Genomic DNA, 15,680 nt, shown 5'->3' with positions numbered 1-15,680 from the left:
GTGTCTTCCAGTTTTTCTTCCTGTAGTTCATTTCTAATTTCATAGCACTATGATCAGAGAAGACAATTGGTATGATTTCAATTTTCTTAAATTTATCAAGACTTGTTTTGTGGCCTAACATATGGTCTATCTTGGAAAATGTTCCATGTGCACTTGAGAAGAACGTGTATTCTGTATCATTGGGGTGAAATGCTCTGAAAATATCGATTAAATCCAAGTGGTCCAATGTGTCATTTAAGGCCGTTGTTTCCATATTGGTTTTCTGTCTGGAAGACGTGTCCCTTGTTGTCAGAGGTGTGTTGAAGTCCCCTACTATGATAGTGTTACTGTTGATCTCTCTCTTTATGTCAGTCAACATCTATTTTATATATTTAGGTGCTCCTATGTTGGGTGCATAGATGTTTACTAGGGTTATATCCTCTTGTCGGATCGATCCCTTTCTTATTATATAGTGCCCATCTTTGTTTGTTAATATGTTCTTCATTTTAAAGTCTATTTTGTCAGATATAAGTATTGCAACTCCAGCTTTTTTCTTGTTTCCATTTGCATGAAATATCTTACTCCAACCCTTCACTTTCAGCCTCTGTGTGTCTTTTGATCTGAGATGAGTCTCTTGTGTACAGCATATACAAGGGTCTTGCTTTCTTATCCACTCAGCCACCCTATGTCTCTTGATTGGAGCATTTAATCTGTTTACATTTAAAGTGATTATTGATAGGTACATAGTTATTGCCATTTTTAAATTTGTAGTTAGATTGTTTTCATTTTTCTTCTATTTACAGAAGTCCTTTTAGTATTTCTTGCTATGCTGGCTTGGTGGTAATAAATTCCTTTAGCTTATTCTTTTCTGGGAAGCTCTTTATCTCTCCATCAGCTTTAAATGATAGCCTTGCTGGAGAAAGCAATCTAGGTTGTAGGCCTTTGTTTTCCATCACTTTGAGTATCTCCTGCCACTCCCTCCTGGTCTTCAACGTTTCCGTAGAAAAGTCATTTGATAGTCTTATGGGAGTTCCCTTGTATGCAACCCTCTGTCTTTCTCTTGCTGCTTTTAGGATTCTTTTCTTTGTCTTTAACCTTTGCCATTTTAATTATAATGTATCTTGGTGTGGACCTGTTTGGGTTCGTCTTGGTTGGAACTCTCTGTACTTCCTGGCTTGTATGTCGGTTTCCTTCACCAGGTTAGGGAAGTTTTCAGTCATTATTACTTCAAATATGTTCTCGATCCTTTGCTCCCTCTCTTCACCTTCTGGTATTCCTATGATGTGCATGTTGTTGCGCTTGATGTTATCCCAGAGGTCTCTTAAACCATCTTCATTGTTTTTTATTCTTTTTTCTTTCTGTTGTTCTGTTTGGGTGATCTCTGCTAACTTGTCTTCTAAGTCGCTGATTCGATCCTCTGCTTCATCTAACCTGCTGTTAATTCCTTCAGGTGAGTTCTTTATTTCAGTAATTGTGTTCTTCATTTCTAACTGGTTGTTCATTATGATTTCTCTATCCTTCTTTATGTTGTCTCTAAGCTCCTTAAACATTCTTATCATCAGTGTTCTGAACTCTGTCTCTGATAGGTTGGTTACCTCTGTTTCATTTGGTTCCATTTCTGGAGGTTTCTTCTGTTCTTTTATTTGGGACATGTTTCTTTGTTTCCCCATTCTGGCTGACTCTCCGTGTTTGCTTTGATGTATTAGGTAGATCCCCTAGAGTTCTTAGTTCTTGCTGGGTTATCTTATGTAGTATGTGTCCTTTATATTTGACTGGCACTACTTCATTCTTCTCCTCTGCGTGTGCTCCAAAGGTGACTCTTGTGTTGTGTATAGTGTCCTGTGAAACAAGATCTTTAATTGCTTTTCACTTGTCAGCAGGTGGGGTTAACTCCTAGGCTGACTAGTTGTGAGACTTGGCTCTGCCCACAGCAGGGTGTGCTGCGTGAGGGTTGATCGCTTAAATGTGGTTTGGCCTCTATGGGCTCTTGTGCTGTAGGGAATTCCCTCTGGGTGTGTCACTTGTAGGTCAAACCCGGTAGTACTCTGGTTTGGTCTGGAGTTGGCCTCTGGGTATGTTGAATCTTGTGCCTCTTTAGCTGGGCCCTGGTAGGGCAATTTCAGAACAAAGCAAATCACCAAGCACAACAACAACAAAGAAAAAATCAAATACCTTCACATGTAAAAAACAGCCTACAACCCCCACTCAACACAGGCAAAGATATGAAAGATATAAAGACAAAACAAAATGAAACAAAACAAAAAGCAGTGCCAGTCTTGGCTTAAGCCCACCAAGTAATCTCCAGGTTGTCCTCTGCTGTACCAAAGAGTCCTCCGCATATTGTGCAGGCAGAGCCGGTCACCTGGTGCCCAGGGTGACGTTGGAAATGCAGATTTAGATGTATGGGGTCTGAATGGTAGTTTCTACAAAGTCAGTGCAGTTTCTGCTCTTGCCTGCACATATGCGCACTGAGAGTAGCACCACCAGCCCTGTGTCCAGTTCTCCTGAGTCTTAGGGCACTTCTTCTATGTGTGTGTGTGTGTGTGTGTGTGTGTGTGTGTGTGTGTGTGGCGGGCGGGAGATTTCTGAGCTGCTGAAAGCCCAGAGCTGCGTCTGCCACTTACTGCTGATCCTTGGGAGTGCCTCTGCAGTTGTAATTGCCCCACCCTAGGCAGCCCAGAAAGAGTGGGGGCTGGGGATGGAGGGGTCTTCTCTCTCCCAGCCCAGCAGTGTCACACTCTTCCCGCAGGCCAGAAAAGGTGGTGGCTGGGGTTGGAAGAGTCTCTTCTCTCCTAGCCCAGCAAAAATCACACTCTTCCCAGCCTCTTCCCTGGGTCAGAGCTGCAGGCTGGTCTTCCCAGAGCCCAAGCACTAAGGCTCCTCTGTAATCTGACACTACTCCTCAGTTCAGGGGCCAGTTTAAGTCTCTGGAAGGGCGGGGGTAGGATTGGAAGAGCGGGGAGAGGGGCCCAGTTATGGAGTTTGTGTCCTTTGTCTGGCCTAGGGCCCAACTGGAGGTCGCACTAAGGTTATTGCCTCAAATGCTAGATATGCTGCCCCCTCGGTGGGAGAGATCAGCTGTGGGACGCAGGGAAAGAGCCAACCTCCTGGCTTTTGTGTTCTCTCTTCCGTCCTGGGATCCCCTGCGTCTCTGCAGCTGCGGATGCCGGCTGCATCCCCACAGCCGCAGGTGCGGGCCGCGCGGTAACCTGGTTTGAAAGTGGCTCTGCCAGTGCCCAGCTGCGAGGCTGACCTCTGGCTCCCGGTTGGTGCTGTGGTGACCGTTCCTACCAAAGAGGGTTGTTTCGCTTGTAGGATTAAGTGGGGAAGAAGACGCAAAGTGATTAACAGAAAAACGGGTCCTGCTGTTTGGGTTCCTCTGCCACACCCCCGCCCCCCCAGCCCACCCCCACACACAACATTCTAAGCCCCTGCCTCTAGACACGTGTCTCTGGCCGCAGGGACAGCAACACCTCAGCCAGCTCTTTCCCACCTTCAGGCCCTTCCTGTACGCTGCCCTGCTGGGTCCAGTTACATGCAAAGAACCCTTTTATTATTTTCTTGTTGTTGTCCCTTTATATTATTCTTTATGGAAAAAGTGCTTAGAAAGGAAAGCTTGTCTCACAACGTAAACAGAAAGCCCCATCATTTGGCATCCATCTGTGGTCAGCAAAAAACAAACATGGGTCAAAACGTCACTAGAGTTTGCGGGGACACTTGCCTCCAAAGGTTCTGAGCCTGCCTGCCTGCTCTCTCTGGAGACAGGCAAATATTAAAAGGTGTTAAGGAAAGTAGAATAGTGGGTGCCCAGGGGTAGAAGGAGAGGAAAGGGGAGTCAGTGCTCGATGGGACAGAGTTCAATCTGAGGAAGATGAAACAGTTCTGGAGATGGATGGCGGCGATGGTTCCACACAGGGTGAGTGAACTTAATGCCCCTGAACCGGTCACTTAAAAATACTTAAGATGGTAAATTTTATGATATGTATACTTTACCACAATTTTTTTAAAAGAAAAAATGTAAACCACATACTGGAGCCAGAAATAAGCTTTTATTTTGAGGAACTCTAAAGGACTGACACTGAACTTGGAAAAGGTAAATCCTTCCCACTGCCAGCAACGTGTAAGTCCGGCGGACACACAGTACGCGTCCGGTGCTCTGGGAGGCACTGCGTTTGAGGGAGCTGCTCTCCACTCCTCCCAGCACAGAACAGAAGCTGGGCAGAGTGCAGGGGACCCAAGGACATGCGGGGCCAGGCCAGAAAACGACAGTGAAAAAACGAGAATTGGGAGTTGTGCAAAGAATGGGGCTGGGTGGGGGTGGGGAGCATCACAGCCCACCCCCACACACCCCCATCCATCCACCTGGGCAGAGGCAGGGCCTGCAGGCCTGAAGACAGGCAGAGGGGGAACTGATAAAGAAAACAGGAAGTAAGCAACCAGGCACCAGGTCAACTCAAGTCAACACACACTTCCTGGCACCTCCCTCTGTGGGTCTGGTGAAGGGAGTTGAGCAAGACCCCACCAATCCTGCAGGAACCAGAGCTGCAGGCAGCCCTCGGGCCAGGCCAGCTGAGTGCAGATGGGAGAGCAAGGCCTGCAGAACCAAGCTCAGGCTATGGCCGCTCCACTCCTGACCCTGGCAACCCCCTTCCTGTTTCCTAACCATAGCCCACAAGTACCCACATGGCCCGGCCCCTGCCAACCACACTGACTTCACCTCCTAACACCCTTCCGCTCACCAACCACGCCTTGTTTTGTGCCCTCCAACAAGCTCAGCCCCTCCCCAGCACCTCTGCACTCGTTGCTGGCTCCAGCTGGGCCCACTTGGTTCCCAGTTCTGCGCCACAGGCTTCTCCTGACCACCCCATCCAGAGCTGCACGTCTCCTCAGCCCTCACCACAGCACACTGCTTCATGCCTTCACATTCTTCTCTCCATCAGAAATGCACCCATGTATTTCATCTTTATTAACTCCCACAATCAACCACATGCTCCAGGAAAGCAGGGTCTCTTGTGCTTATTCACTGCCACACGCCCCAGAACCTGGAATCGTGCCTGGCTCCTAGAAAAAGTCACAAATAGCCATCACCTGTCTGTTTGGTGAACCCCCCGCCCTCACCCGTGAAGTATGGCGGTCCCCAGTGCTTGTCCCCAGGGCAACGGGCAGGACAGTGCTTCACACGAGTGCTGTCCTGGGCACAGCAGGCACTCTGGCATCTCTGCCCCACTCCCTAACTGCCAGAAATGACACCCATTGCAGCCCCCACGTGAGAATACACTGCCAAAGTCTATGGGAAGGAGGAAGGAGGAAGGAGGAGAGATTGGACTAGGTGTGACAGGATGAGCAGTGCCCATAAATGGGGTGTCAAGGAAAAAACACTCCAGACAAGGGGAACAGAAGTACAGTGAGGGGTCAGAAAGCCCAATGAACAGGCTGCAGAAGTTGTAAACTGCTGGGCCTCCAGTTCAATTAAACACACTTTTTGCTCAGCGTCCACATGGTAAATTTCTTACTTCAACGTCAGAGCCTCATTCCCGTTTCCCTCAGGTCCTGTCGCCTCACCTGTCTAACTTCCAGCATGTGAGCCCCCTGTCCTATAGGCTGTCCGTGAGCCCAGCACAAGGCACAGTATGTAAGGGGTTTCAAGAGGAGTCTGAGGAAACCCTCTCCCCTAACTTCAGCCTGCGAAGGACTGCAATGTGAGTGCGGCTGCTCCCGCCTGCTGCGGAGGCAGAGGGACCCTGGGCTGTGCTGGCTTCCGATGCCCTGTAGTCGTGGGTTAGCAAGGATGAGGACTGGGAGGCCCTTCATGCCCACTGTTTCTCCAAGGGTCCCCTGAGCGGCCTGGTACACAGTGTGCTCCAAGGGCCAGCTCCCCTCTGGGGGCCCATGCAGCAGAAAGGGTTCCCCTTTGCCTCCCCAACAGTCCCTGCACCTGAGGCTCAGCTGTGCCCGGGGCCATGGTGAGAGGGTACACCTTGGCTCAGGACCAGGCCTGGCAAACACAACAGGCAGCTCCAGGTGCCCAGGGGGTAGCCCTCTAGCACAGGAGAGGAGAAGTCTGGGCACAGCTCAGTTTAATGCGGGCTGTGTATGGTCTGCCAGGAGCTCTTTACCAGGCAGGTGCACCCCTGTTCAGCTGGGAGGGGTGCTGGTGCTCAGTTTACACCTGTAACCTTATCCACTCACATACCCTTGGCTTTAGGGGTGCTTCACCCAGAGGCCTGGGAGGCTGCACACTCCCCCTTCCCCCAGGAGCAGCCGAGGGCTGACTAACAGTGGGTTCAAAAGCTTAAAACCTCGGTCTTCCCCTTCCCTCCAGCTGCTAGTACAATTCCTGGAGTCTCAGCCCAAAGCTAGACACCCCCCCCCCGCCAGCCCACATCCTCACTCATCTCCCCCAGCCCACTCAGCAGCAGCGTCAGGCTCTGCTTCTGGGAAACCAATCTAAGATACTCTCTACAGGATAGAGCAGCCCACTGAAGAATCCAGAACCCTGGGACATCAGGCGCAGGTGAAAGAACAGGCAGATAAGGCAGCATCTCCCCAACACAGTGATGCTCAGACACTACACTCAGGGAGGTTTTGAAACAACATAGAAAAATACTTGGGCTTTAATATTAACTGGTGGTCAGAAGAGAAGGTTAGTTACGGAGTGGCCCAAATACCAGGTGTGAGCTTCCAGGGAAACAATAAGTGATTGAAAGGAAAACAAAATGGTGACTGATTGTATCACAGTCAAAAGATATTTCTTTTTCTCTATTTTCCCAATTTTCTATATAATGTCATTTTTTAAATATAAAGGGCCTAAATGTAATATACTTTATGGAGCACTTTCAGTAACACAAAATATCAAAAAGAATCACAAACTTAAAACCAGCAATGCTGGACGCAACTGGAGAGATTTGGTGAGTCTGACGGATTAGCCAGAGGCTATAAATTCCTGAAGGGGTGGGACAAAAGGCATCCAAGACCATCACAGCTTATCCCATACATCGCATACAGTACTTCCTTCTCTGAGGCTTGGACTGAAACGTAGGCATTTCAGACTAGAGGATCTCTACGGTTCCTCATCTCTATTGGCCTTAAAATTGTCCAATTACTTGATGCTGTAATATCAAGAAACAGGAAATGTAAATTTAAAGCTACTGGCTCAGGCGTGTGGTGATCTCTGTAAACTTGGAACTTGGCCACAAATTCGAAGGAAGAGCAAAACAAGTCTCCCACGGTGCAGGAAAGTTTTCGCTTTCTTTGAGTTCCATCACAGAGACTTAACAATGAACTCCCTGGGTGCAGAGGGTATTTTCCTCCCAGCTTTAGATTACTGGGGACATACAACGTGTCTGCATGCCAACTCTTAAAATATCTAGTCTTCAAAAACCAAAGTGATAGATGATGAAACTAGGAACAGTGCTACTGAAAATAAAACATTTTCAGTGTTTGATTGATGGAGTATTTTCCTGTGAAGTTAAGTGGGAAATCACAACCGCCAAACACCTCTGAGGAGACACCTACAGTAAGCAGTCACACACTTGCAAGACAAAGTATGGATCAGATGCAAAACAAGTTATAACACACTTAGCACTTCTCTGATGCATAAGAGATTAGGATTGTTTTTTCCTTCCTCCTGAGAATCTATACAAGTAAATTAAAGTTCCCCCCCCCCCCCAGTCCATCAGCTCCTCTCAAAAGAAAATGCAGTTAGGAAAAAAAAATTGTTACTTCAGGAGGAAGAAAAGTACAGCTATAGAATCTCAGGGAAAGCAGCATACAAATACATCCAAAGGCATTCATTGGAAGCCAGTTGTTTTTAATAACCAGCTTCCTCTTTCTTGCCCACTTATTCCAAGAACAGACACCTTCAACCAGAGAATGCACAAGTATCTCCTGCAAAGCAGGGACTGTCAGCCTTCCTCCAGGGACATAGAAAACTTAAAGCAGAAGATCAGCCTCTGACAGCAAGCCAGACACAGGGTCACGCAGGCACAGAAGACACTAATCCCAAATGCAACTGGCTGAGGTAGCATGTCCTTATTTTAGGAGGCCCACTTTCAGAAAGTAAAAAGGTACAAGTAAGGAAGAATTCTGCTCTGGATACCACACTGGCACACATGCACAGACTAATTAATAATCAAACAGAAAACACACACACGTTTTTGGTAATGTGATCCCATCTTCTTAAGCCTCAACATTGACCCAGCTTTCAGAGGAAAAGAAAGGGAGGAGCAAAGGCGTATCCTGGGGGGGTGCCAGGGGCGGGGGTCTACCTCCTTCATCTCCAGCAAGGTCCATCTGCGACATAAATGGGACCTCAGTCACACCAAGGACTGTCTCCACCCCACTAGTAGAAGCCACATTCTTCTCCATCTGCAGGATGGAGGGGCTGGTGGACCACATCACCCTGCGGAGTCAAGGGCCCAGCCAGGGCTCCCTGACTGGGGGAGGTGGGACAGAGTCCACTCGTTTTATTAGTTTCCGGGGATTCGCAGATCACGAGCCCCACAATGAGTGTAGAATTCCTGAGTTCCTCCAGAAAACCAGGAGGGGAGGTGTCAGAAAAAGACTATTTCTGAGTTTCAAAGCTAACCCCAGTCTGTGCGCAATCTGGGAGTGAATTACCAACTGTTCCCTTGTGTCTCATCAGTCAAACGCATGCCTCGCTTTTCCTCCCAAAGACCTTCCATCACAGGTTTTCTGCTCCTCCCAGAGATGCTGAAGGGATATGATTACACTCCCACACACGCCTTCCACACTCCGCCACAAAGCCCAATTCCCACACCAGTCCGGCGCCAGGAATGACTCCTCCGTCACCGAGTCTCCCGACTGTCCCGGCAGCGCCTTGCCCACCTGCTCCCTGGGGTCCAGAGCCAGCAGAGGAAGAGCACATGCCTCTCCCTACGGAGAAGTCCTGAAGAACCCCCTCCCGAAATCATGCCGACACGGGGGACCCCCTGCTCCCGCACCACACACAAACACGCAGGTCACGACCGGCCAGGCCCAGGCGGGCTCCGCTCCGGCCGGAGTGACGCGGTGAGCCTGGCGGCGACATGCGCAGTGGCGGCCGCGACCAGCGTGTGCGCCGAGAGGTCACGCGCGACCCGCCGCTGCGGGGGGTCCACCTGGCCGCCGCACAAGCCACGCACGCGCCGGCGGGGGCGCGCCCGGCCGCCCCTCCGTCCTCGCGGCGCCAGCCGGGCCGAAGGCCGCGCGCCCGCCAACCCCGCGCCCGCGCACCTGCCGCGCGCCGCCGGCCGCCCAGCCCCCAGCCCCCCCTCGCCGCCTCGGGCCGCGGCCGCGCCTCACCAGCGGTAGCAGCCCTCGGAGGCCTCCAGAGTGAAGTTCACGCGCGTGGCCCGCGTGTAGGGCAGCAGCACTTTGGGGATGTTGAGCTTGGCCGCCGCGGCGGTGGGGCCCAGCGCCAGCAGCACCGAGAGCGCGAGCAGCAGCAGCGGCAGCCCCTGAGCCCGCGCCGCCATCCTCGCGGCGCCTCACCTCCCGCGACCCGGCGCCGGGCTGCCCGCGCGCTCCCCCTCGCGCCCTCCGTCCCCGCCCGCCCGGCGAGCCAGCAGGTGATGAGCGCGGGAGGGAGAGGGGCGGGGCGAGGGCCGCGGCCTCGGGCCACTTCCTGGGCCCCCGCGGGGCCCGCGCGCAGGAACTGAGGGGGCCGAGCTCCCGGCGATCCCCCCGTGGCCACGCGGGGCGGAGGAAGGGGCTGGGGCGCGCTCCGCAGGCCACGGGGGTGCGGCGCGTGCCCGAACCACCACAGTAGGGGGAGAAAGGATGGAGCGCGTGCCCGGCTGCGGGGCACCCCTGGAGCACGCGGGAAACCCTGAGCCGCTGTCTGGCCTCCATGCTCGTACCCCCTGGTGGCACTGTCTCCGACGGTACTGCACGCCAATGTGGAGCCTTCCAGATGCCCGCAGTCTTTCGTTTGGCTCCGTTCAGCGCCTCTGCACCTGGGCAGAGCCTAAAGTAGGCCGCCAGGCTCCGCATACCTTGAACTGAGCGCGCAAAGGGACAAGCACCTAGGAAATCCGGGAGGCGAGTGCCGATGTGCGCCTCACACAAGTCTACACTTTCAAGAAGGGGGACCGTGTGTTCCGCAAGGGGAGGAAGACCTGTCGCAGCGCTGAGTGCACTTTAGGTGCTTCCTCCCCCGTCAGCCAGCTCACGGCCTTGCGAGTAAGGCCATATGATCCCTGTTTCTCCAGGAAGAAACAGGCTGAATGGCCCGAAGATCACTCAGCCAAGGGCAGTGCTGGGGCTCTCTGGTCCCAAAGCCCTTGTTCTCTACACTGCACCCACTGTCTTCCAGAAGCGGGAGGGGGTTACCCAAAGGGCAGGCTCAGGACGCCAGCTCTTAGGCTCACCGCACCTCCCCCAGAGTGAGAGAGAGAGACAGAGACAGAGAGAGAGAGAGACAGAGAGAACACGTTTAGCATCACCGAATTCGTCTGCGTGCAGACATCTCAGGTCTTAAATTCAATCCACTTTGTGTGCTCTATGGTTTGTAGTTGTTTTCCTTGTGAATTGCATGAGGGTTGGTTCAGCCAGCACCAGTGTCTCTAAAATGTTAATCTGTCACAGGGAGGGCACAGCCTAGTGGGACGTCAGGAAGGGGCCCGGGGTTAGCACGTGCAGGCCCAGCTCCTGGGAAGGGTCCAGGAAGTGTGCACTGAACTGTAACCCGGAAGGCACACATTGATGCCACCGCCTGACAAGGAAGAAGAAGACAAATTTCAGTCCGGCTGGGGAAGGCTTCTTAGAGGAGGTGGCCCTGGCCTGGGCATAGATACCTCACTGGGCTTCAGAGAGGCCCAGATGCATCTGAGCCTGCCACTCAGAGGTCATTGGGCTTTTGGATGGTGATAAGCGGTGTCTTGTGGGTCACCCTCAAAACCTGAGGGCCCCAGACCAGGGAATGTGGGTTGGGGGAACCTCTAGAGATCCCAAAGCTGGGAGGGGGTGGGGGGCCTTCCCTGGGTAGAACCACGTGCTCTGGGAGGGGAATTCCAATGGGAACAGAAGAGTTGTATGGCAAAGCAGCCCCAAAGGGAAATCTGTGGGGAAATCTTCTTGTTCTTGTTGGCACATTTTCTTGATTCATTTGCAGTCCGATGATGTAAATTAAAAAGGTCAAAAGGGCTCAGAATGCAAGTGATTTCCCGGGCTTTCCCATCACCCAGTACCTTCCCCATGGTCAGTGTTTTCTGCTTGAATACATTTCCAGAGAAAGTTTATGCATATATAAACATATACATTTAAAAATCAAGATATAACCCATCATGTTCCCATTCGGCCCACTTCAATTGGCAAACCAGGAGCCTTGCCAGGAGGTAAATAAATACATAAAAGGACGAGATGGGGCTTTGGGGGACTGAAGCGCTCTGGCCCACGAGGATCATGAGTCCTTGTTGCCCCATGTTTCCAGATCTTATGTTTATTGAGGAGAAATTAGGAACATGGATTTGTAGGTGAAACATCCTGATTGTAAATGAATGCAATTAATTTATTAAAAACAAACATACCTACTCTTGGATACTTATCCCAGAGAAATGAAAAGTCATGTTCACACAAAAATCTGTACATAAAATGTTCATACCAGCTCTAGTCATAAAACCCACAGCTGGAAACAGCACAGAGGTCCTTCAGGGGCGATGGTTAAACAGACTCGTCCATCTGTACCGCAGAGTACCACCCAGCCACAAAGGAAGGAACTAGTGACACACACAACAACTCAGACGAATCTCCAGGGAAGTGTGCTGAGTGAAAAAAATAGTCCCCAAGGTTACATACTGTATAATTCTATTCGTGTAACATTCTTGAAGTGGCAAAATTACAGAAGTGGAGAGCAGATGAGTGATTGATGGGGCCGGCCAGGCCTGTGTAGGTGGCGGGTGAGGTGGCTATAAAAGGACAACATGAGAAATCCTTGCGGTGATGGAATGTTCTGTATCTTAAACTGTATTGATGTCAGTGTCCTGATTGCAGTTTTGTCCAGTGGTTTTGCAAGATGTTACCCCTGGGGAGCTGGATAAAGAGTGTATGGGATCACTCTGTATTATTTCTGATAACGGCGTGTGAATCTACAATTACCTCAAAAAAAAGTTTAATTACACAAAAAAAAAGCAAACACACAAACAGGCCTAACAAAATAATCTGGGTAGACACCTTGATTAATTTAAAACAGTCAGGAAATTTCCCCAGCAAAAACAACCAGTGGGAAATAAAATGGTGGATAAACATTTTCCCATTTGAGATTTTGCCTTTTATATTATCCTTAAACATATCCCCTTTCCCCCATTTCAGTTGTCTATGAACTGATGAGGGATGGTGTCTGGGGGTTCATGTGGGCCACCCTGCCTTCTCTATGTGGTCTGTTTCCAGTCCTTGCCTTTGGAACCCCTTCTCTGGGTCAGATGCCTTAGCTGGGATTCAGGAAGGCAGTGGGCAGTGGCCTGAGCAGACCATCTGCCCCAGGTACAGAGGCACTGTGTTGGAAGTGACCCCAGGTTTGTGTGAGATGGTTGTCTACCTGATAAATAAAATGAGACAGGCAAACGTTTCCTGTGACTTGTATCAGTACCTCCCAAACTTCTTTTATTTTCTTACCAGCCTCAAACATCTTACAGTATCTGAGTACCACCTGTGCTGTCATTTCCTATCAAGCAGACACTGTTTCCTGCTAAAGGCTCAGAGCCCAAGGCCGGCTCTCACTGTTCAACTGGGAGATAACCAAGCACCAGGCAATATAAAGGCATGACCCACCCCCCAAAACTGGGCCTTTCTCCTTGAACGTATGAGGGTTGAGAGAATTTAAAAGGCAAGTAAGTTTTTCCTAGTGGGATGTTGTTATGTTAGAGCCTATCCACCATCTTTTTATTACATACACACACGCACACACACAAACACACAGACACACACACCTACACAGTGCCAAGAAAAATGGATACACATTTTAAGAAAGGAAAAAACTGTATTAAGATTGTAATACTCAATATATACCATTAACAAAAGATGAATACAAGTCACGTTTGACTCCTGCAATTACAAGAGGTGCTCAAAGTGGTTCCCATCAGTGAATGACGCTAGCATTCATTTGATTAACGCCATCTTTTGCGCGAACGTTGTACTACACATTGGTACGTAATTCAAGTTTGAAAAATAATACATAGATAATGTCTCTTAAAATCTGTACATTTTTTGGCACCCCAGGTATGTCAATTTTACAGTGGAGAATCTCAAACATTCACAAGAGTAAACACATTAGTATAATGAAGCGCCATGACCACCCAGTCCCGTGACCACAGTCCATGGCCAGTCCTGTGCCTCCGCAACCAACCCCAGCCCATGTCATTTTGGAACAAATCCAAGACATCCTTTCGTTTCATCTGCATTTCAGTGTGTGTATCTATAAAAGATAAGGACTCTTTTGTATACATACTGTAACCACAATTTTTTTTATCACATCTAAAAAATTAATTAGTCATAAAATAGCCAATTGAAGTTGAAATTTCCAACTGTCTCATAAATGTCATAACTTGTTTTTTCAGTTTATGTTTTAAGAATCAGAACTCAAGTAAGGTTCACACTTTGCAATTGATTAAAATGAGCTTTTAATCTATAGGTTCCCCCTCTCCCTTTGCAATTTCTGTGTTGCTCCTTTATCTTTGGAGTAGAAATTTGTATTTTAGAGCACCCTCACGCTGAGTCCTGCCTCCCTTCTGCCATGCAGCAGTGGGCACTGCTGCGGCAGCCGTGGTGTCTCTGTTGCATGAGTCTACAACTAGGTTTTGGTCATGGTCCCTGGAAACTTAGGAAAGAGGGACCCACTGTGAACCTTCAGCCCCATCTCTGAGCCGGAAACAGTGTTTGGAAAAACAAAACATAACAAAGAGATTGGGAGCATTGGAATGGCTTCGGTCTTTACAAAATGTTTTCCAAAACTTCATCATGTGTAAGATAATGGTGCCGTTTAATTACAGAACTTGCTGCTTTTTATCAATGCCCAGACAAACTGTCTGCTTGCAGGATCGAATTTCTGTTTGTGTGCTTACTTGCGGATCGGAACAGTTTTCTCACACTTGCCACATTCATCCTCTGCCAAGATCAGTGCCAGCTGAAGGTAGCTTCCCGTGGGCCACGGAACCCCTCATCCTCACACACTGAGTTTTGTCCCCATAGGCGTTGCTATGGACAATGCCTGCAGAATAAACTGATTACAACTTCACACTCAGAAGTTCAGGCACATGTGTGTTATCCCAGCTGGCGAAACCTGACACCGGCAGCACTGACGACACACAGGGAGTCCTCAGGTGTCCCCAGGCACCAAAACGAGGAGGGCCGGTCCTCTCCTGCTTTCCCAGAACTGCCCCAGCCTGCCAGGCGGCTGCACACTGCTGCCAGAGTGGTCAGCACAGACCATAGCACACCCCTCAGCTGGCTGGCCCTCCAAAGCTCCCAGATGCCCTTGGCAGAGACTCCAAACTCCTTCCCAGGCCCTCCAAGTTGTCCCTGCTTATTGCTCAGCGTTGCCTTTTCCTTCTGCCTCCCCCAGCCCCTGGACACACCTCCATACTCCACACCTCCAGTAGCGAACTTAGTGTGTCTGATCCCGTACTGAGGATCATTTTCTAACTTTCCTTTATAAGACAAAACTATTTTCAGTAATAAACATTAAATGCAACATAGTGGTTGGCAAAACACAACTTTTTTATTCTTTGAGTTTTGTATATATAAGCAAGCAAGCAAAAGCAAATTTTTTTTTAAATTAAATTTATTGGGGTGACAATTGTTAGTAAAATTACATAGATTTCAGGTGCACAATTCTGTATTACATCATCTATAAATCCCATTATGTGTTCATCACCCAGAGTCAGTTCTCCTTCCATCACCATATATTCGATCCCCCTTACCCTCATCTCCCACACCCCCACACCCCACCCCCCTTACTCTCTGGAAACCACTAAACTATTGTCTGTGTCTATGAGTTTCTGTTTCTCATTTGTTTGTCTTGTTCTTTTGTTGTTTTTGGTTTATATACCACATATCAGTGAAATCACATGGTTCTCTGCTTTTTCTGTCTGACTTGTTTCGCTCAGCATTACTCTCTCAAGATCCATCCATGTTGTCACAAATGTTCCTATATCATCTTTTCTTACTGCCGAATAGTATTCCATTGTGTATATATACCACAACTTCTTTATCCATTCATCTATCGAAGGACATTTTGGTTGTTTCCATGTCTTGGCCACCGTAAACAAAGCTGCAATGAACATTGGAGCACACGTGTCTTTATCTCTAAATGTTTTCAGATTTTTGGGTAGATACCCAGGAGAGGGATTGCTGGGTCATATGGCAATTCTATTCGTAATTCTTTGAGGAACCTCCACACTGCCTTCCATAACGGCTGCACCAGTCTGCATTCCCACCAACAGTGTATGAGGGTTCCTTTTCTCCACAACCTCTCCAACATTTGTTACTATTTGTCTTGTTGATGATAGCCATTCTGACTGGGGTGAGGTGATATCTCATTGTGGTTTTGATTTGCATTTCTCTGATGATTAGTGATGTTGAGCATATTTTCATATGTCTATTTGCCATTTGTATGTCCTCTTTGGAGAAATGTCTCTTCAAGTCCTCTGCCCATTTTTCAATTGGGTTGTTTGTTTTTTTGTTGTTGAGTTGCATGAGTTCCTTGT

The 15,680-nt window shown here is 49.2% G+C and overlaps 1 protein-coding gene across 2 annotated transcripts in view; it reads right to left on the bottom strand.

The window, feature by feature from the left end:
- NUP210 (nucleoporin 210) overlaps positions 1–9,828 on the bottom strand; it is a 130,209-nt gene extending 120,381 nt beyond the window's left edge. Inside the window, exon 1 of one of the 2 annotated variants that reach the window (XM_074334110.1) lies at positions 9,283–9,828. In XM_074334110.1, coding sequence (XP_074190211.1) covers positions 9,283–9,455 — 173 coding nt within the window. In that variant the 5' untranslated portion in view covers positions 9,456–9,828. Of the gene's footprint in view, positions 1–8,826; positions 9,001–9,282 lie in introns of those variants that run through there. The other variant, XM_019717558.2, reaches the window with a different exon arrangement.
- Positions 9,829–15,680: the final 5,852 nt, after the last annotated feature.

This window comes from Rhinolophus sinicus, linkage group LG01 (genome assembly GCF_036562045.2).
Source record: "Rhinolophus sinicus isolate RSC01 linkage group LG01, ASM3656204v1, whole genome shotgun sequence".
Classification (NCBI taxonomy): domain Eukaryota; kingdom Metazoa; phylum Chordata; class Mammalia; order Chiroptera; family Rhinolophidae; genus Rhinolophus; species Rhinolophus sinicus.
This window is presented reverse-complemented; position numbering and strand designations above follow the sequence as displayed.